General features: G+C 44.7%; 1 protein-coding gene across 5 annotated transcripts in view; it reads left to right on the top strand.

Moving 5' to 3' along the window:
• pcdh7b (protocadherin 7b) overlaps positions 1–13862 on the top strand; it is a 117238-nt gene that overhangs the window by 53083 nt on the left and 50293 nt on the right. For 2 of the 5 annotated variants that reach the window (XM_086166520.1, XM_086166524.1), the window contains exon 2: positions 4534–4753. The exons of 2 other annotated variants lie outside the window; for them this stretch is intronic. In XM_086166520.1, the coding sequence (XP_086022646.1) occupies positions 4534–4753 (220 nt within the window). The remainder of the gene's footprint in view (positions 1–4533; positions 4754–13862) is intronic. One more of the 5 variants, XM_086166521.1, reaches the window with a different exon arrangement.

Raw genomic sequence — 13862 nt, 5'->3', positions numbered from 1 at the left:
TCATGGTAGCGGGTCAGTGCCGCCTGCCAAAGGTATTTACAGCTGAAATTACACACACACGTATGCTTTTCAACCAGACTGCGCTCCACCGTTCCATTATCTACCATTTGATCTGGTGGAGGTTGGGTTGATTATGGATCCAGTAAGACCACGCACAAAAGTCCCATTCAGTGACTAAACAGAGATGATATAAAATGATAACACAGTGCATTTGCAAACGTGCTGCGTCCCAGAGGCGTCATTAAATGCTAGTAAGAGGCGCGGCTCTGATAACGAGTAAAAATGAATGTAAAAAAAATAAATGAATGAGTGAATATAAAATCAAACGTGGCAAAATCAAATGAATCCCATGGAATAAGGTGCGCTGAATAGAAGTACAATAGAAAAAAAAATGTCATCCATGGTCATTTGGTAGCACGCCATTGACAACGCGCATTCAAACAAAAGCGCAGGAATCCGTCCAATCGAAGGCTTAGGCGTTCAGCAAGATAAAAGAAGGAGTTGGCCTGAAACAGAGCGCTGCTGACAGCAGCTAAACACTTTGTTCAGGGGGAGAAGGAAATGAAAATCAAATCCTGGAGGTCACACGTTATTGACATGAGAGGTACGGTTGTTATTATTGGCTGGAGACGTGCTTGACTAAGGCAGGGCCATGTGTTTCCCCTTTACCCACCAGGAAATAGGTAGGGGTAAGCTTTGGCCGCGGTTCCATAAAAAAACCTTGTTTGCATTGTTCATTTTTCGGGGGTGAGGGGATGACAGATTTTCTCAATCACCCGTGGCTGTCACAGCTGGCTTTCAATCACGGGCACGCCCCGGAGAGGCCTGCGCTGTCAGGACCCGACAAGGAGTCCCGGCATCTGGTAAAGATAAAGCTAACTAACTTGTAATGAAAGCCATGCGTTAAAAACTCGGCCCTTTCTCCGTCACCGCGCGACTCACGGCGCAGCGACGTAGCCGCCGCCCGCCGTTATATCTGTTCCAATGTTAAAATACGACTCTTTGATAGGTTTTTGTTTTGATCGTTTTCCTATCCCCTTTTAAATTCACGGCTTACAAATTGCCCATTCTAGACGCCGATAAAATGAACCGAGGTCGAAAACAAAACATAAAGACGCTTTTTAAGTGCAGCCCCGGACAATTATCAACACACTGCCAAAGCTGATTCGACAAAACTCAATATCATTATTCCCGATACAATACTGTGTGAGTTTTAGCGAAGGATGCTTAATGAATCTGCTGAGAATCTGGGTAGAGGTGTGTGAATTTTGGTGAGCGCTGTGAAGAATTAAAAGTAATTTGGAGATAAAACCTGTACATTTTTTTCTTCATTCTTATTTTTGATTATTATTGTGATAATATTAGAACAACATTATATTTTTAAAATATAATATATTTGTCAATAATGTTTTTACTTATTCTATTTTTATTTTATTTCTATTATTATTTCTTAAATAAGAGATGTGTGCCTTCTCATTTTACTTTTTTGAGCAGAAGCAAAACTACCGGGCAAATTACCCTGAAAGTTGGTGCAGGGATGGGACCGGGTGAAGCATAAAATCCTATGCATTTTCTTTCCATATCCAGATATATTCGGTAATTGCTCAGCAAATATTACATGGCCCTTGGCAGAGGTATGAACGTAACAGAGCAACCCCCCCACCCCCCTCAATTTAGTTAATTTCTCCCCGTGGTGAGCAACTCAAATCGTCCTCCCGCTGAATAATTCAGAGCGAAGGAATATCGGTCGTGACAACCGGGAAGCCCTATGACGGCATGTTAAAAATAATAATAACATTTATATAATAAATAAATACATGTTATTCCCCGGCCACCGAGAGACACCTCTCGACATGCTCACAGATGAACGAGGAAAAGAAAAATCCTGTGAAAGATTCTGATTTTTATTCACATTTTTTTTTTTTTTTTTTTTTTTTAAAGACAGAATTAAGGGAGCGAAAGTCGCTCTGCAGACGGTGCTTGCTGCAGATTCTAATCCAAAGCCCCCAGCGATCTCTGCATGAACTCCATTTCTGTTCTGCAAACAAATTAGCTTTTTTTTTTCTCTCTCTCTCTCTTACCCTCCTATCTCACTCCCCCTCCAGTGAAAATAGGGAGAAATCCAGGTGAATAAAATCTATTTGTCGATTTCACTTTTTTTTTTTTTTTTCCCTTTTCCTGTCACTTTTTTTTTCCCCCCGAAACTCAATTTTTCATCACACTGGGCTTGCTGCTTCTTATTTATTTTCCCTCTCCTTCTCCTCGCAATGGTCTCGCTGGTAATTCATTAGGCGACGGTCGTTTAATCTTTATCATTAGAAAACTGGGTTTCTCAAGCAACATGGAGCTCCACTAAATCCGATCCAGAAAAGAAAAAAAAATGTTTTGTTTTTTTTCTCCCCCGAGCCAAACGCAAGCTGGGGACTTGCTAACTCGAGTTCTCAAAAGAGAGAAACAACAAACAAACAAACTAACAAACAAACAAACAGGATTTAATATCTTGACATCTATTCGAGTGTTATTACACTTATAGAGAGCGGTTCTCCTTCTGGGGTCCCCGGTTTTAATTACGCAACAAATGTTTGGCTATCTAAGTGGAATTTGCATGAATATTTATACCAATTCATTTGTTGAGTGTTGATTGTAATTACACGGAAACATGATTTATTGCCCAGATTGCTGTGTTCGTCAGCCAGCCAGGGAAAGCGAACCAAGTGCAAATATTTAAATAAATGCAAATTTCTTCACAGACACAACTAAAGGAAGCCCTTTCCTTCCTCCCCCCCGGTGGCTTGTGGGAAATAATAATAATGCTAATAATACCGTTCGCTCATCCATTATCGACTCGTCCTGCAGTTAGGAGGCTATCCCAGCCGTCATTGGTCGAGAGATGGCGTTCGCCCTGTCGACCACCTCGTATACAGACATACGACCATTAGCTGTCATTCACATGTCAAATAGAGACATACAACTATTCGCTTGGTTATTCTCACATCCTATAGAGGCATAAAACAAACTAATCACTCTCTTATTCACACGTCTGAGCAATTTGGGGTCTCGGTGACCCCGCTGTGTGTTTTCGGACCGGATAACCTGGAAGAAACATGCTGCGCAGAAGTCCACACGGAAAAGTCGGAATTGAACCGGGAACCATATCGCTGTGAGGTGTAAAGTGCTAACCACCATTGGGTTTCCCGAATTAATGATAACGATAATAATAATATTTAGTACCGGTGTGATTTACACTGGCTTTCTTGGCCGACCTGCCAACACCGGAAAACTCAATTCCACATGTGCTTGATTGCGTATTTGTTGCATATATCACCTATTTTCCCAGGCGGTCGACATGTTTTCATACGTAACGATCCCTCAATAACGGCTCAGTGTTCGGCTTTCCGATCGGTCGTCGGTTACGAGACCGATATCGCCTCAACCGTTCAGTCGCCGGTAAATCGTTTGACTCGGGAACCCAGGAACCAATGCACCCGAGAGGGCGGGCGAGACAGAAAGCGGCTTCTCATTTAAAAATGTTAATTTAGCGCGGAAAGATAGAACAAGCGGCGGCGGAGCCGGCGATGAGGTCCGTCTCAGGGCGGGAGGAGCGGTTGTACAGCGACCGAGGAGAGTGTTTGTATCTAATTAATGAATGGCATTAGCTATTTGTTATGCCATTTATTCTGGTAATGACAAAGTCTAGTCTTTCATTCCGCGCCTCGTGCGTATTCTCCCTCTTTCATTACCCCTCTCTCTCCGACACCACCTTTGCACAAGCCAGAGACGGGAATTGATAGCCCGCGTGGAGACGGAGACAGCGAAGGATCCGAACTGAGAAAGAGAGGAAGAGGCCTCCGCTTTAATGAAATGCTCCGTTACTGCTTAAGTCACTGACACTGCTCAATAATGTCTCGGAGCAAACTACACATATTGACAGCCTGAACCCGCGGCTCATCTAGCGAAACCCTCTTTTGCACGCGCGTGTGCACGTGCGTGCGTGTTGCCTCCGCGCTAACCGTGGCGCCAGAAATCCGACGTCCCGCGGAGGCAAAGTCTTGTTCACCTTGTCCTCTTTATCGTGGACAAATAAATAAATGGACGAGGCCGGCGCACCCTTCCGTCCTTGTTTAACACGCCGGTGAGCCAGCTGCTTTTTTTTTTTTTTTTCCTTCGAGCCTTGCACTTACTGTACCTTCCATTGAAGGTTATGTATCTGGTAATAAAAAAAAAAAAAAAAAAATGTCTTTGCTATTGCAACGGAGCAGATGAGGCCATGTATCTTATGGCTGGATTCGGGGAAGGGAATCGAGAATTAGCGGCGGCTCCGTCCCGCAACTCTCGCTTGCGAGCCTCTTCGACTCCTCGGGGATTCGGCCGTCCCTGTCCTCGCCCTCCACCACTCCCGCCCCCCCAACCTATTTCCATTTTTTTGAAATCCAAAGAATCTGAATTGAAAAATTACAAAAAAAAAAAAAAAAGAAAGATAAATTCAAACAGTCCCTTTGATAGTGACCCCCAGCAATTTGGTTTCTCTTGTAGCCGTTTCGCCGAGTGACCTTCTCGGTGGTGAGCCAGCCCCAGGACCCTCACCAGCAGGGATCGCTGCAGAGCTGCTACGACAGCGGCCTGGATGAGTCGGAGACGCCGAGCAGCAAGAGTTCATCGGGCCCCCGGCTGGGCGCCCTTTCCCTGCCCGAGGACAGCTACGAGAGGACAACGCCGGATGGCAGTGTCGGTGAGGCAGAGCACATGGAAAATGGTAGGGGCAAACACTGAAAGGAGATTTAGAAAACCGATAAGACACAGGGAACTTACATATACACACACATGGGCACACACACACACACAGACACACACAGAGCCTAAAGAATTCACGTCATAAGTCAAGGAGATGGCAGTCTTCTCAAATAAGCATTTCTTAAGGCGTTTGAATATTTTTGGCATTAGTTAAACCAGTGGATTAGCTGGTATCATATAGTTTTAGGAGTTTAGGATGCGGGGGTTGCAGAAGATATTACAGAAAAACCAGGCCTCGGGTTTATCGTAAACCGACGTTTAGGACCGACCGACCAGGACCCGCACCAGGCTACCGTTCGCAGTCGATCTTTACTTTTTCGGTAAACCGTTCAAATCATCTTCCTTTCTTTTATAGTCCGTGTCTTTCTTTTCCCCGACCTCTTTACGATCCTCATCGGATTTTACCCAACTTCTCGCTTTTAACTTCAACGGGAGCTAGATCGCCCGGGTAATCCTATACCGTTCACAGTGTTCTCGGGATTTCTCGTAAATGGGGAGGAGTAACGGCGGGAGGTTATTACCCCGACGGAATTAGGAGACTCCTTCTAAACGGCGTGTGTGTGTGTTCGGCTCGAAGCTCATATGAATGAATGATGAGGTTATTTGTCTGTTGACGAAAGTTAGAAGCAGCATCGCAGCCTTGATGGACTCATTGGAGTCAATGGGTTTTTTGTAGAGGTAGTACTTTTTAATAGCTTGTTTACCAAAGTCAACATATAAAAAAGATTTGTACGTTTTTGTGCTGCGTGCGTGCGTGTGTGTGTGTGTAGTAGTACTTGACAGAAGAGGAGTTTGGAGCCATGCCTAACTAGAAGTAGCACTGAAAAACAATTCCAAAGTCTACACGATGGATCCAGGGCGCCCTCGTCCATTCATTGGTGGAGCCAAAGACGGCTTTACACGCTTTCTGAAGACAGGGTGGAGCGCTGTATATTTAATAATATTTGCATTACCCGTCCCCCTCCTCATTGACAAGGTCAATGAAGGTCAATGAATCGTCTTTAAACGTACAAGGAAGTCGTCCATCTGTTGGTCATTGCAAAGCTTTAGCATTCCAACGCCGGCTTTTTTTTTTTTTTGTACTGATTTGTCCAATTTTGTAGTTTTGCATAACATCGCAGATTCGGACGCTTGCGAACAACGTATCCACGGTAACCCGGCTGTCAGAGACGAGCTCTTTCAGAACGTGGCCTTCGTACGGACCGAGACGATCCAAAGCAGAAGCAGGTAGTTTAAAATATATCATCATCATCAGCGGCCTTCTACCGGAAAAAACTTAAAAAGGGCAAATGTGGATGGTAAACTATTGTTCCTACTTTGCTTTTAACTTTTAAATATATTTCCTGCTTCAGAAGGTACTTTTGGAAAGAACACAAGAGTTTAAAAGATTTTTTTTTTTTTTTTTTTTTGGAGGAACAGACACAAGGTCATGTCAAGGATCTGTCTCCATCCTGGAGAGACAGCATCCTCGCTGCTGCCCACTATCTTGAGTGAGATCAGGAGGCTAGTGTGTGTGTGTGTGTGTGTGTGTGTGTAGCTCTCAAAGTGAGATCTGAGCAGAATAAATACATGTCAGGCTTTGTTGTACTGCATATTTTTACTTTTTTTTTTTTTTCCCAAAACCTCAGAGCAAATTCCAAGTACTACAACTTAGTGTTGCATTTATGCAATTCCAAGCCTATAAATTCCCGCGGGGTAGCCTTGTGGTTTTAGAGACTTTAATTGTTCTTGGCTCTCTATACATTTCCTCCTAAAGTGTCCTAGAGGAAGACACCGAGCCCCTGCATGCCGACTTATGCTTGCTCAACCTTGATAAGGGCATCGGCTAAATACCTAAGAGTAAAGCAAACGCAGTCATCTAAGGTTAGGGCAAATATTGGCTAACTGCTCTGGCCTCCGGGATGGGTGGCGTGCTAACCGTACTCATTAGCCCCTCCCTGTTGTTTTGCGGGCGGAGAAAAGGCGGGCGACGCTGTAACCGCATTCCCACCTTACAAAGCCTATCACTAAATTAGGGGTGTTACGAGGGATCGGGGAGACGGAGAGTCGGCAGATGGCTTACTGTGTTGCTCACTATCGGCACGGGCGCCATTAGCAACAGGTAATTGCGAGCATTTATGTGCGTACCGCGACTCATGAATTGCAATCGGAGCGTTTTTAAGACCTTGTTTCAAATCCCGCGCAGCATCTGAAGCAACAGGGAAAAAAAAAAAAAAAGAGTTGGGCGGTGCCTGTTGCGGTTGTGATCGACAGTGGCGCGTGTTTGTGTGAGGGGCCGACCGTCCGAGTCGAAAATGAGATTCTTGTTTTATTTTATTCATTTATTTACCTCTTTTCTCCACCGTATTGCCGATTGACTTCGAGACGCTCTGTGTTGGGCTGGACAAAGGCTAATGCCCCCCTTTTGATTCCGTGCTTTTTCCAGCCTGGACTTGGTAGTCGTCAATCGATGTTCGCACAATGTGCAGGAACAATGGTTCCACGCCGCAGCTGTTTGTCTCACACACATGAGTGCACGCACGCAAGCACCCCCTCCCGAACACACACACACACACAAATACAAACGTAATCAAACCCAGACAAACACAAGTGAAGACAATGCAGACACACACTGTTTGTTGCACTCCTCCTCCTGCCGCCCTTCATCCTTCCACCAGTCACAGATGTGCCGAGGGACCGTGTTTTGTTTTTTTTTTTTTGTTTCCTATCTCCTTCATCAAGGTCAGGTTTCCAACTTTATTATTTCTATTGGTGGACTTTGTTCTAGCGGGATTATCAAAAAAAAAAAAAAAAAAAAAAAAGTAAAAATAATAGAAAAACTTTTTCAATCATCTTATGGGACTAAGCAGAACGGGGGCGCGCCGGGGGGGATCGGCACAATCTTGACCCGCTGCAAAGCAGCCAGATGCGTATCGACAACCTTCTGTGTCTTTACAGATGTTCCCTTACTTGTTCATCTAACCCCGCATTCAAACATTTTCGTTGTCTTTTTCAGATCCGAGTATAAACACGCTGAAACTCTGCGCGACCGCGTAACATTTAGCTACACCATACGGAAGACTCTGTGAAGTCCCGATCCTGTTTTGATGCGCAGCTGGGCCTCTCACTTATTCATAAGCGTACCCGTACGCTCATCAGATATTCATAAACTCTGAGTGTTTGGATGCAAACAACCGATTAGGCCATTACGGATGTCAAAAGAGCCCCTTCCATATTCAGTGTTATACCCGGGTCAAAGACTCACGTTCTGATATTGATCCCCACATCGCCAAGGGGATGGTGTTTCATTTATTTATTTTGTTTTATTTCCCGGATTCTTATAGTGTTAATTCAAGTATATTTTCAAAATACGGGTGGTTGGGTTGGGCTACCGTGTCGTCCTTTTCATCATGAATGGAGTGGAGCAATGAAGTCGCTCTATGTGTGTGTGTGTGTGTGTGTGTGTGTGTGTGTGTGTGTGTGTGTGTGTGGGCCTGTTGCAGCGGGACATGTTTCCAAGGATTTACCTATTTGATCCAAAGTGCATTAAATTGCCATACAATGTGTGCATACAATTATCAGTTGTCATTAAATTGTCAAATGCTTAGCAGTCGAATGGCGAGCGAGCTGACAGAAAAACGCAAAGTGAGCGACCTTCACCTTCTCGCATCAAACACAAGGGCAGGTAGAAGAATATATCCAGGCTAAAGGGCAAAATAATAATTGTTCATCAACATCGCCGAGGGCTTTCTGTTGGCTCACATGTGGCTTTATTTAGAAGAAAGGTGCAAGTGTGTCAGGTCGCGACCAAACCAGGCCTCTTGCGTTTCTGTTACTTTGGCTGCCACGAAGCCAACTGACACACACACACACACACACACATGCCAAATCCATCTTTCTGTCAATGTAAGAAAACATACATTGACATACAGATGTTTGAGGCCAAATGTACACAGTCTTGGTCAGTAACAAATCACCTCCAGCAGCCGTTTTCACCCTTGATCGTCACACACACACACACACACACACACACATACACACACACACTCACACACACACGCAAGCACTGTTATCCAGAGGAATGAGACACTGCATCATTTCCCAACGCTCTGAAGCACGTCACTTGATCACTTCATTGTTGTTGTTGTTGTTGTTGTTGCTGGATTTTTCCGTTTCCGAAGCGACGACCGTTGGAACGCCGTCGGCTGGGCTAATAACAAGCGTTTTTATTTTTTAAAAAATTTTTTACGTGTTTGTGTGCATCTCTGTTAATTAGGCGAGCGCGATTGTAGGGCCAGATGGCAAAGCGAGTTTGTTTAATTAAAACCATTCATATTTCAAGAGCGGCATGGCGCGGCTGCGGCGGCGCTCATCTTAGGTCTGATTTCCCCCCGACTTGATGGGGGGGGGGTGCGCGGGCACTGGGTGTGTGTGTGTGTGTGTGTGTGTGTGCGCGTTTGTCTGCTAGACGATCAGCCGCGAGCCTATCTTTATCCAGCAGAGAGCAGCTTAGTGAAAAATCATCCGGCGGGAGGCACTCGGCTATCAATCAGTGCGTTACGGACGCTCCTCCTCCTCCTCCTCCTCCGTCAACCTCCCCAAGGTCACAGTTCATGTGTGTAAACACTGCGATGTTAATCTGAAACTTGTCACCGGGATGGGGAACGGAGGATATAATAATCAATAAAACATAGTGTTGTTTTTTTTAAAAAAAAAAAAAAAAAAAAGCTAACGAGTGTTTTTGGATGCAGAGGAGATGTTTGCAGACCTTCACCATTTGTTTCCATCCGTCCTCCCTCATGTCTCACGTCTCCTCCCCCCCCCCCCCGACATCCCCTGGAAAAGGGAACAGCGGACGAGATAGGAGGTACCCGGCGCGATAACGTGAGGGAAAGCACTGATAGAAGGAAAAGACAGAAAGAGAGAAGATGAATAACACACTCAAGAACAGATGGAGGGATGTGAGGTGAGAGAGAGAGAGAGAGAGAGAGACGGGGGAAGTAAAGGAAAAGGAGACGCCGAGCCAAAATTAATTAAAACACGGGAAAGACAAAGAGGGTGAGACGCTAACGGGGAGGAGGAAGAAAGAGGGAGGGTTTAACACGCGTGGAGAAAGTTGCCAGCAGGGAGTGGCGTTCGACAGAGAGATGATTGATCACCGCTCAGCTGGAGCAGGCAGGTATTCAAATCACAGCGCCGGTATCACGTCCACAAGCCGGTCGTCCTCTCTTCTCCGCCTCTCCGCATGGGCGCAAATGCAGTGGGAAGCCCGCTCGGCGAAGATTTAACTCTCCCGACGTGCCGCAATTAAACTTGTGCAATATCTGCTCCGGTGTAGGATTACGAAATCTTGAGATAAAACCCTGGCCGAAGCTAGCAAATTCTCGCAGCTCTTTGGAAAATTTCCATTGGATTATATCGGTAGGATGTGTTATTCCCGCGTCATTAACCGAAACCAAAGAGAGTCAAAAATAATTCCACAAAAATACATCTTGAGTCAACATAACTTCAAATGATTCAGAGCTCCTGTTTATTTTTTCGCTTTTTTTTTTCTCTTTACTGGAATTTCAAGCGGCTGTCGTCTTATAAGCGCAAATCCAAATCTATTCATCTCCATTGTATCCGAAAGGAGATGCACCGTCTCAGGGACAAATTATTTGTAATAGAGAAAAACACGTATAAAATAAGGAAACAAAAAAAAAGAAGAGTAGGTGCCAATTATAAATCTTTAAATAGACATGTATAAGAATGTAGAGTGTTTCTTGTGTCATGCTTTGCAGCACCAATCCACTCTTACATTCAATCATAGATGCACACACACACACATGTTGAGGCAGCTGAATGCGGATAATGGAATTGATGATTCGGTGTTTTGTGTTAGTTGAGGTAGGATGACACCCACTCCTGGCAGAGATAAAAACGAGCCAAAAAAAAAAAAAAAAACATTTGTGATGCAATCACGACCATTTTGTGTTAAAGTCACACACACACACACACACACACACACACCGATCAAAAACAAGTTTAGCCAGTCCTTTTGAAACCCCATCTTTGTGAAGAAAGTAGGTCTCTCTACTGGTGAAGATGGAAAAGGGACTGAGGACAGAAAACACACTCTGACAACCCCCCCCCCCACACACACACAAACACACACATCGTGGTGTTAATGTCACGTACAGTTAACTAAAGCCCACTTAACATCTTCAAGCAATGTGGTCGCATTGTTTCCAAGCGTATACGTCGTCACTTCAAAGATGGTGGCCTCTTCCACGTCGCGCCCCGCTACGTGGATGCTCGGTTGATCGTGCACGAGCAAGAGGGAGAGCGCTCGCAGCGGAGAAAGAGACAGAGAGAAAGAGAGAGAGAGCGCGGGAAAAAAAAAAAAGAAAAAAAAAAAAAAAAAGAGAGCAGAACGGTTTTTCATGGCGCTGCAGAGACGCGACTGTTTTTTCAATGAGGGCCTACAGTCACACACACCGCCGTGTGCATTTTGTGCCTTTTTAGGTGCAACGAAGCAGCGACTCGCAATTTGGCGTGTCTTCAAATGGCACGGGCGTTTGTTATGTTCGGAATAAAATCGCTTTCTCCGACAGCTGTTCATTTGGAATGCGCCCCCCCCCCCCCCAAAACCCCCCTTTCTATTTCTTTCGTTTTCTTCCCCCTCTCCTCCCTTCTCACCAGATATCGCCATTCCCGCTTGTGTGTGTGTGTGTCAGGTGTGTTTGGCAAGGGACTGATGGGGCGGTCGTCAATGAAGACAATTAAACACCTCCAAGGCGCTCAGCCAAAACCCCCGGCCCTCCACTCCCTCCGTTCCGCCGCCCCCACAAGGCACTCTGTCTTCTGCTTGTTTTCCCTCCTCCTCGCCGCCTCTCTCGGTCTCCACCTCCTCCCACTCCTTGTAGTCTTCTCTAACCCCGGAGCCGTTCCGTCACAAAACCCGTCCCGTCGACTTTTTTTTTTGGATGTTCCGATGGAGATGAGGAGCGAAGGTTGCGGGAGGCGTGTAATCCCCGCCACGTCAGGGGTTTTGGAATTTTCGAATACTTTGCAAATCCCTTCGCGGAAATCGCTCCCCTGCGTTTCGTCCTACGGGAAGCAACGGTCAGGGGTTCGGCGCCATCTCTGCAGGAACTCTGGAACCGGGAACCTTCAAATCCAAGCCGACCGGTCACTCCTCGCCGCCTGAGCCGAAACGTCGGCAAATCGTGGAGCGATTTTTGTTTTTTCATTCATTATCTATGACGCTTATCGTGTACTCGGGGTAGCATTGATGCTGTGATTGGGCAAGAGGCAGGGTTCAACCAATCACAAGGACACACAGAGAGACGGACAACAATTCAACTCTCGTTCACACATCCTATAGAGACGTACAAGCGTTCACACTCTCATCCACACGTTTTGGTAATTTAGGGGCTCGATGAAGGTAGAGCAGGGGAGTCAAACTCATTTCGGTCCGGGAACCGCAAACGGCTTAATTTGATGTCAAGATGACCAGTAAAACCAACACCTAGAAGTAACACTAAGTCCCAATTTTTCCTTTGTTTTAGTGTAAAGGAGGTAAATTATAAAAATCCTTATGTGTAATGAACTGTTCCCCTGAAAAATACATGATGAATTTCAATGAATTTTACAAAAGAATTGATGGAATTACACCCTAAAATATTGTTGAGTTAAAAGAGAAAATCTTGTCACTGTGGGAAAATGTGCCACTCGAATTAATTAGAAAATTTATTGGTAGCATGTATAAGAGGACGTATAATGTTTTCAAGGCTAAAAGTGGCGTTACTTAATCAATCTTTTTAATTTTGCCCGTTCTTTTTTTTTTTTTGTGGTTTTTACAGAAATAGGAAAAGAAAAGATTGACAATGTTACTAGATTTTCATCAAAAAACCATTTCGATTTCAATTTTTGAGCCAAAAATACATTGCAAAATTACTTTAGAATTTTCTCCTTGCCTATTTTTTATTTTTATTTTTTTTAAATCCACTGTATAAAACCCGCAGATGCATGATTTGAGGCAAGGGGCCAAAAATATTGTTCTGAGGGGTGCAATTGGTCCGCGGCCGCGGGTCTGAGACCCCTGAGGTAGAGCATGTTTTTGGATTGTGGGAGGAAACCAGAGAACTAGAGAATCAATATTGAAACTAATTTTCTGAAACCCTTAAATGCAGGTCGAACGTCAGGTAAGACCCTCGCAAGAAGACACACGCATACGTGCAAGCACGTATCTGCGTATGCAGCGGGCATGCAAACATCAAGCTGAGAATAACACTGACAACAAAAATGGCGTTCTTGGTTTTAGTTTGTTTGTGAGTGTTTTTGTTTTTTTTTTTTCCCTTGTTGTCACTCTATAGAATCTGATGGAGTGGCAGCAAATAGAATTCAGACGTCACACGTTCTCCGGGATGACAACAAGCCGGGTCTCTTTTCATGTATTTGCAAAAAAAAAAAAAAAAAAAAAGAAAACAAAAAGAAAAAGCACACTTCGCCTCATGTGCTCACAACGTAGACCATGCATAGTAACCGCAGGCTCTATTTTCTCCTGCACAACAATCTTTCACACTTCCAAAAAAAAAAAAAAACATGCTATGTGTAAATCATTCTGACACGTGAAAATTGCTGCTTCACGACAAAATGAATGAATAATGAAAAAAAAAAAAAAAATAATAATAATAATATCCAGTTACTCAACTTTTTCCAATAAAACACGACATTTTCTGGCAAACACACCTCGGCCAACTGGAACCAGATGTTACCTGCTGGGAGCCAGTGCGCATTCCTCTGTGTCGCTTTTTCACCAAATTTGGTCAAACTCTACCCTTCCATTTCCATGCACTTCATTCTGAATATAAACAGTGACACCGCTTCTGACCTTTTGCGAAGGAATTGCAAATTGTGTACATATTTCCGTCGGTGTCGTGCACGGGCCGAGCCGAGCGCTCCGGGCTCCACCGTGTTGATATTACGCGCCATGAATGCGTTACATCTGGCCCCGTCAGGAGCTCCGGCCTTTGACATTTACCGAGTTTGCAAACTGTTTCCCGCAACCTATTGAAATACGTTGGTAATAAACAGGCCAATTACAGGAA

This window comes from Fistularia commersonii, chromosome 19, assembly GCF_037954325.1.
Source record: "Fistularia commersonii isolate RoL2024-O1a breed Wild chromosome 19, RoL_Fcom_v1.0, whole genome shotgun sequence".
NCBI lineage: Eukaryota > Metazoa > Chordata > Actinopteri > Syngnathiformes > Fistulariidae > Fistularia > Fistularia commersonii.
Note: the sequence above shows the minus strand (reverse complement) of the source record. Positions and strands in the feature narration are given on the sequence as shown.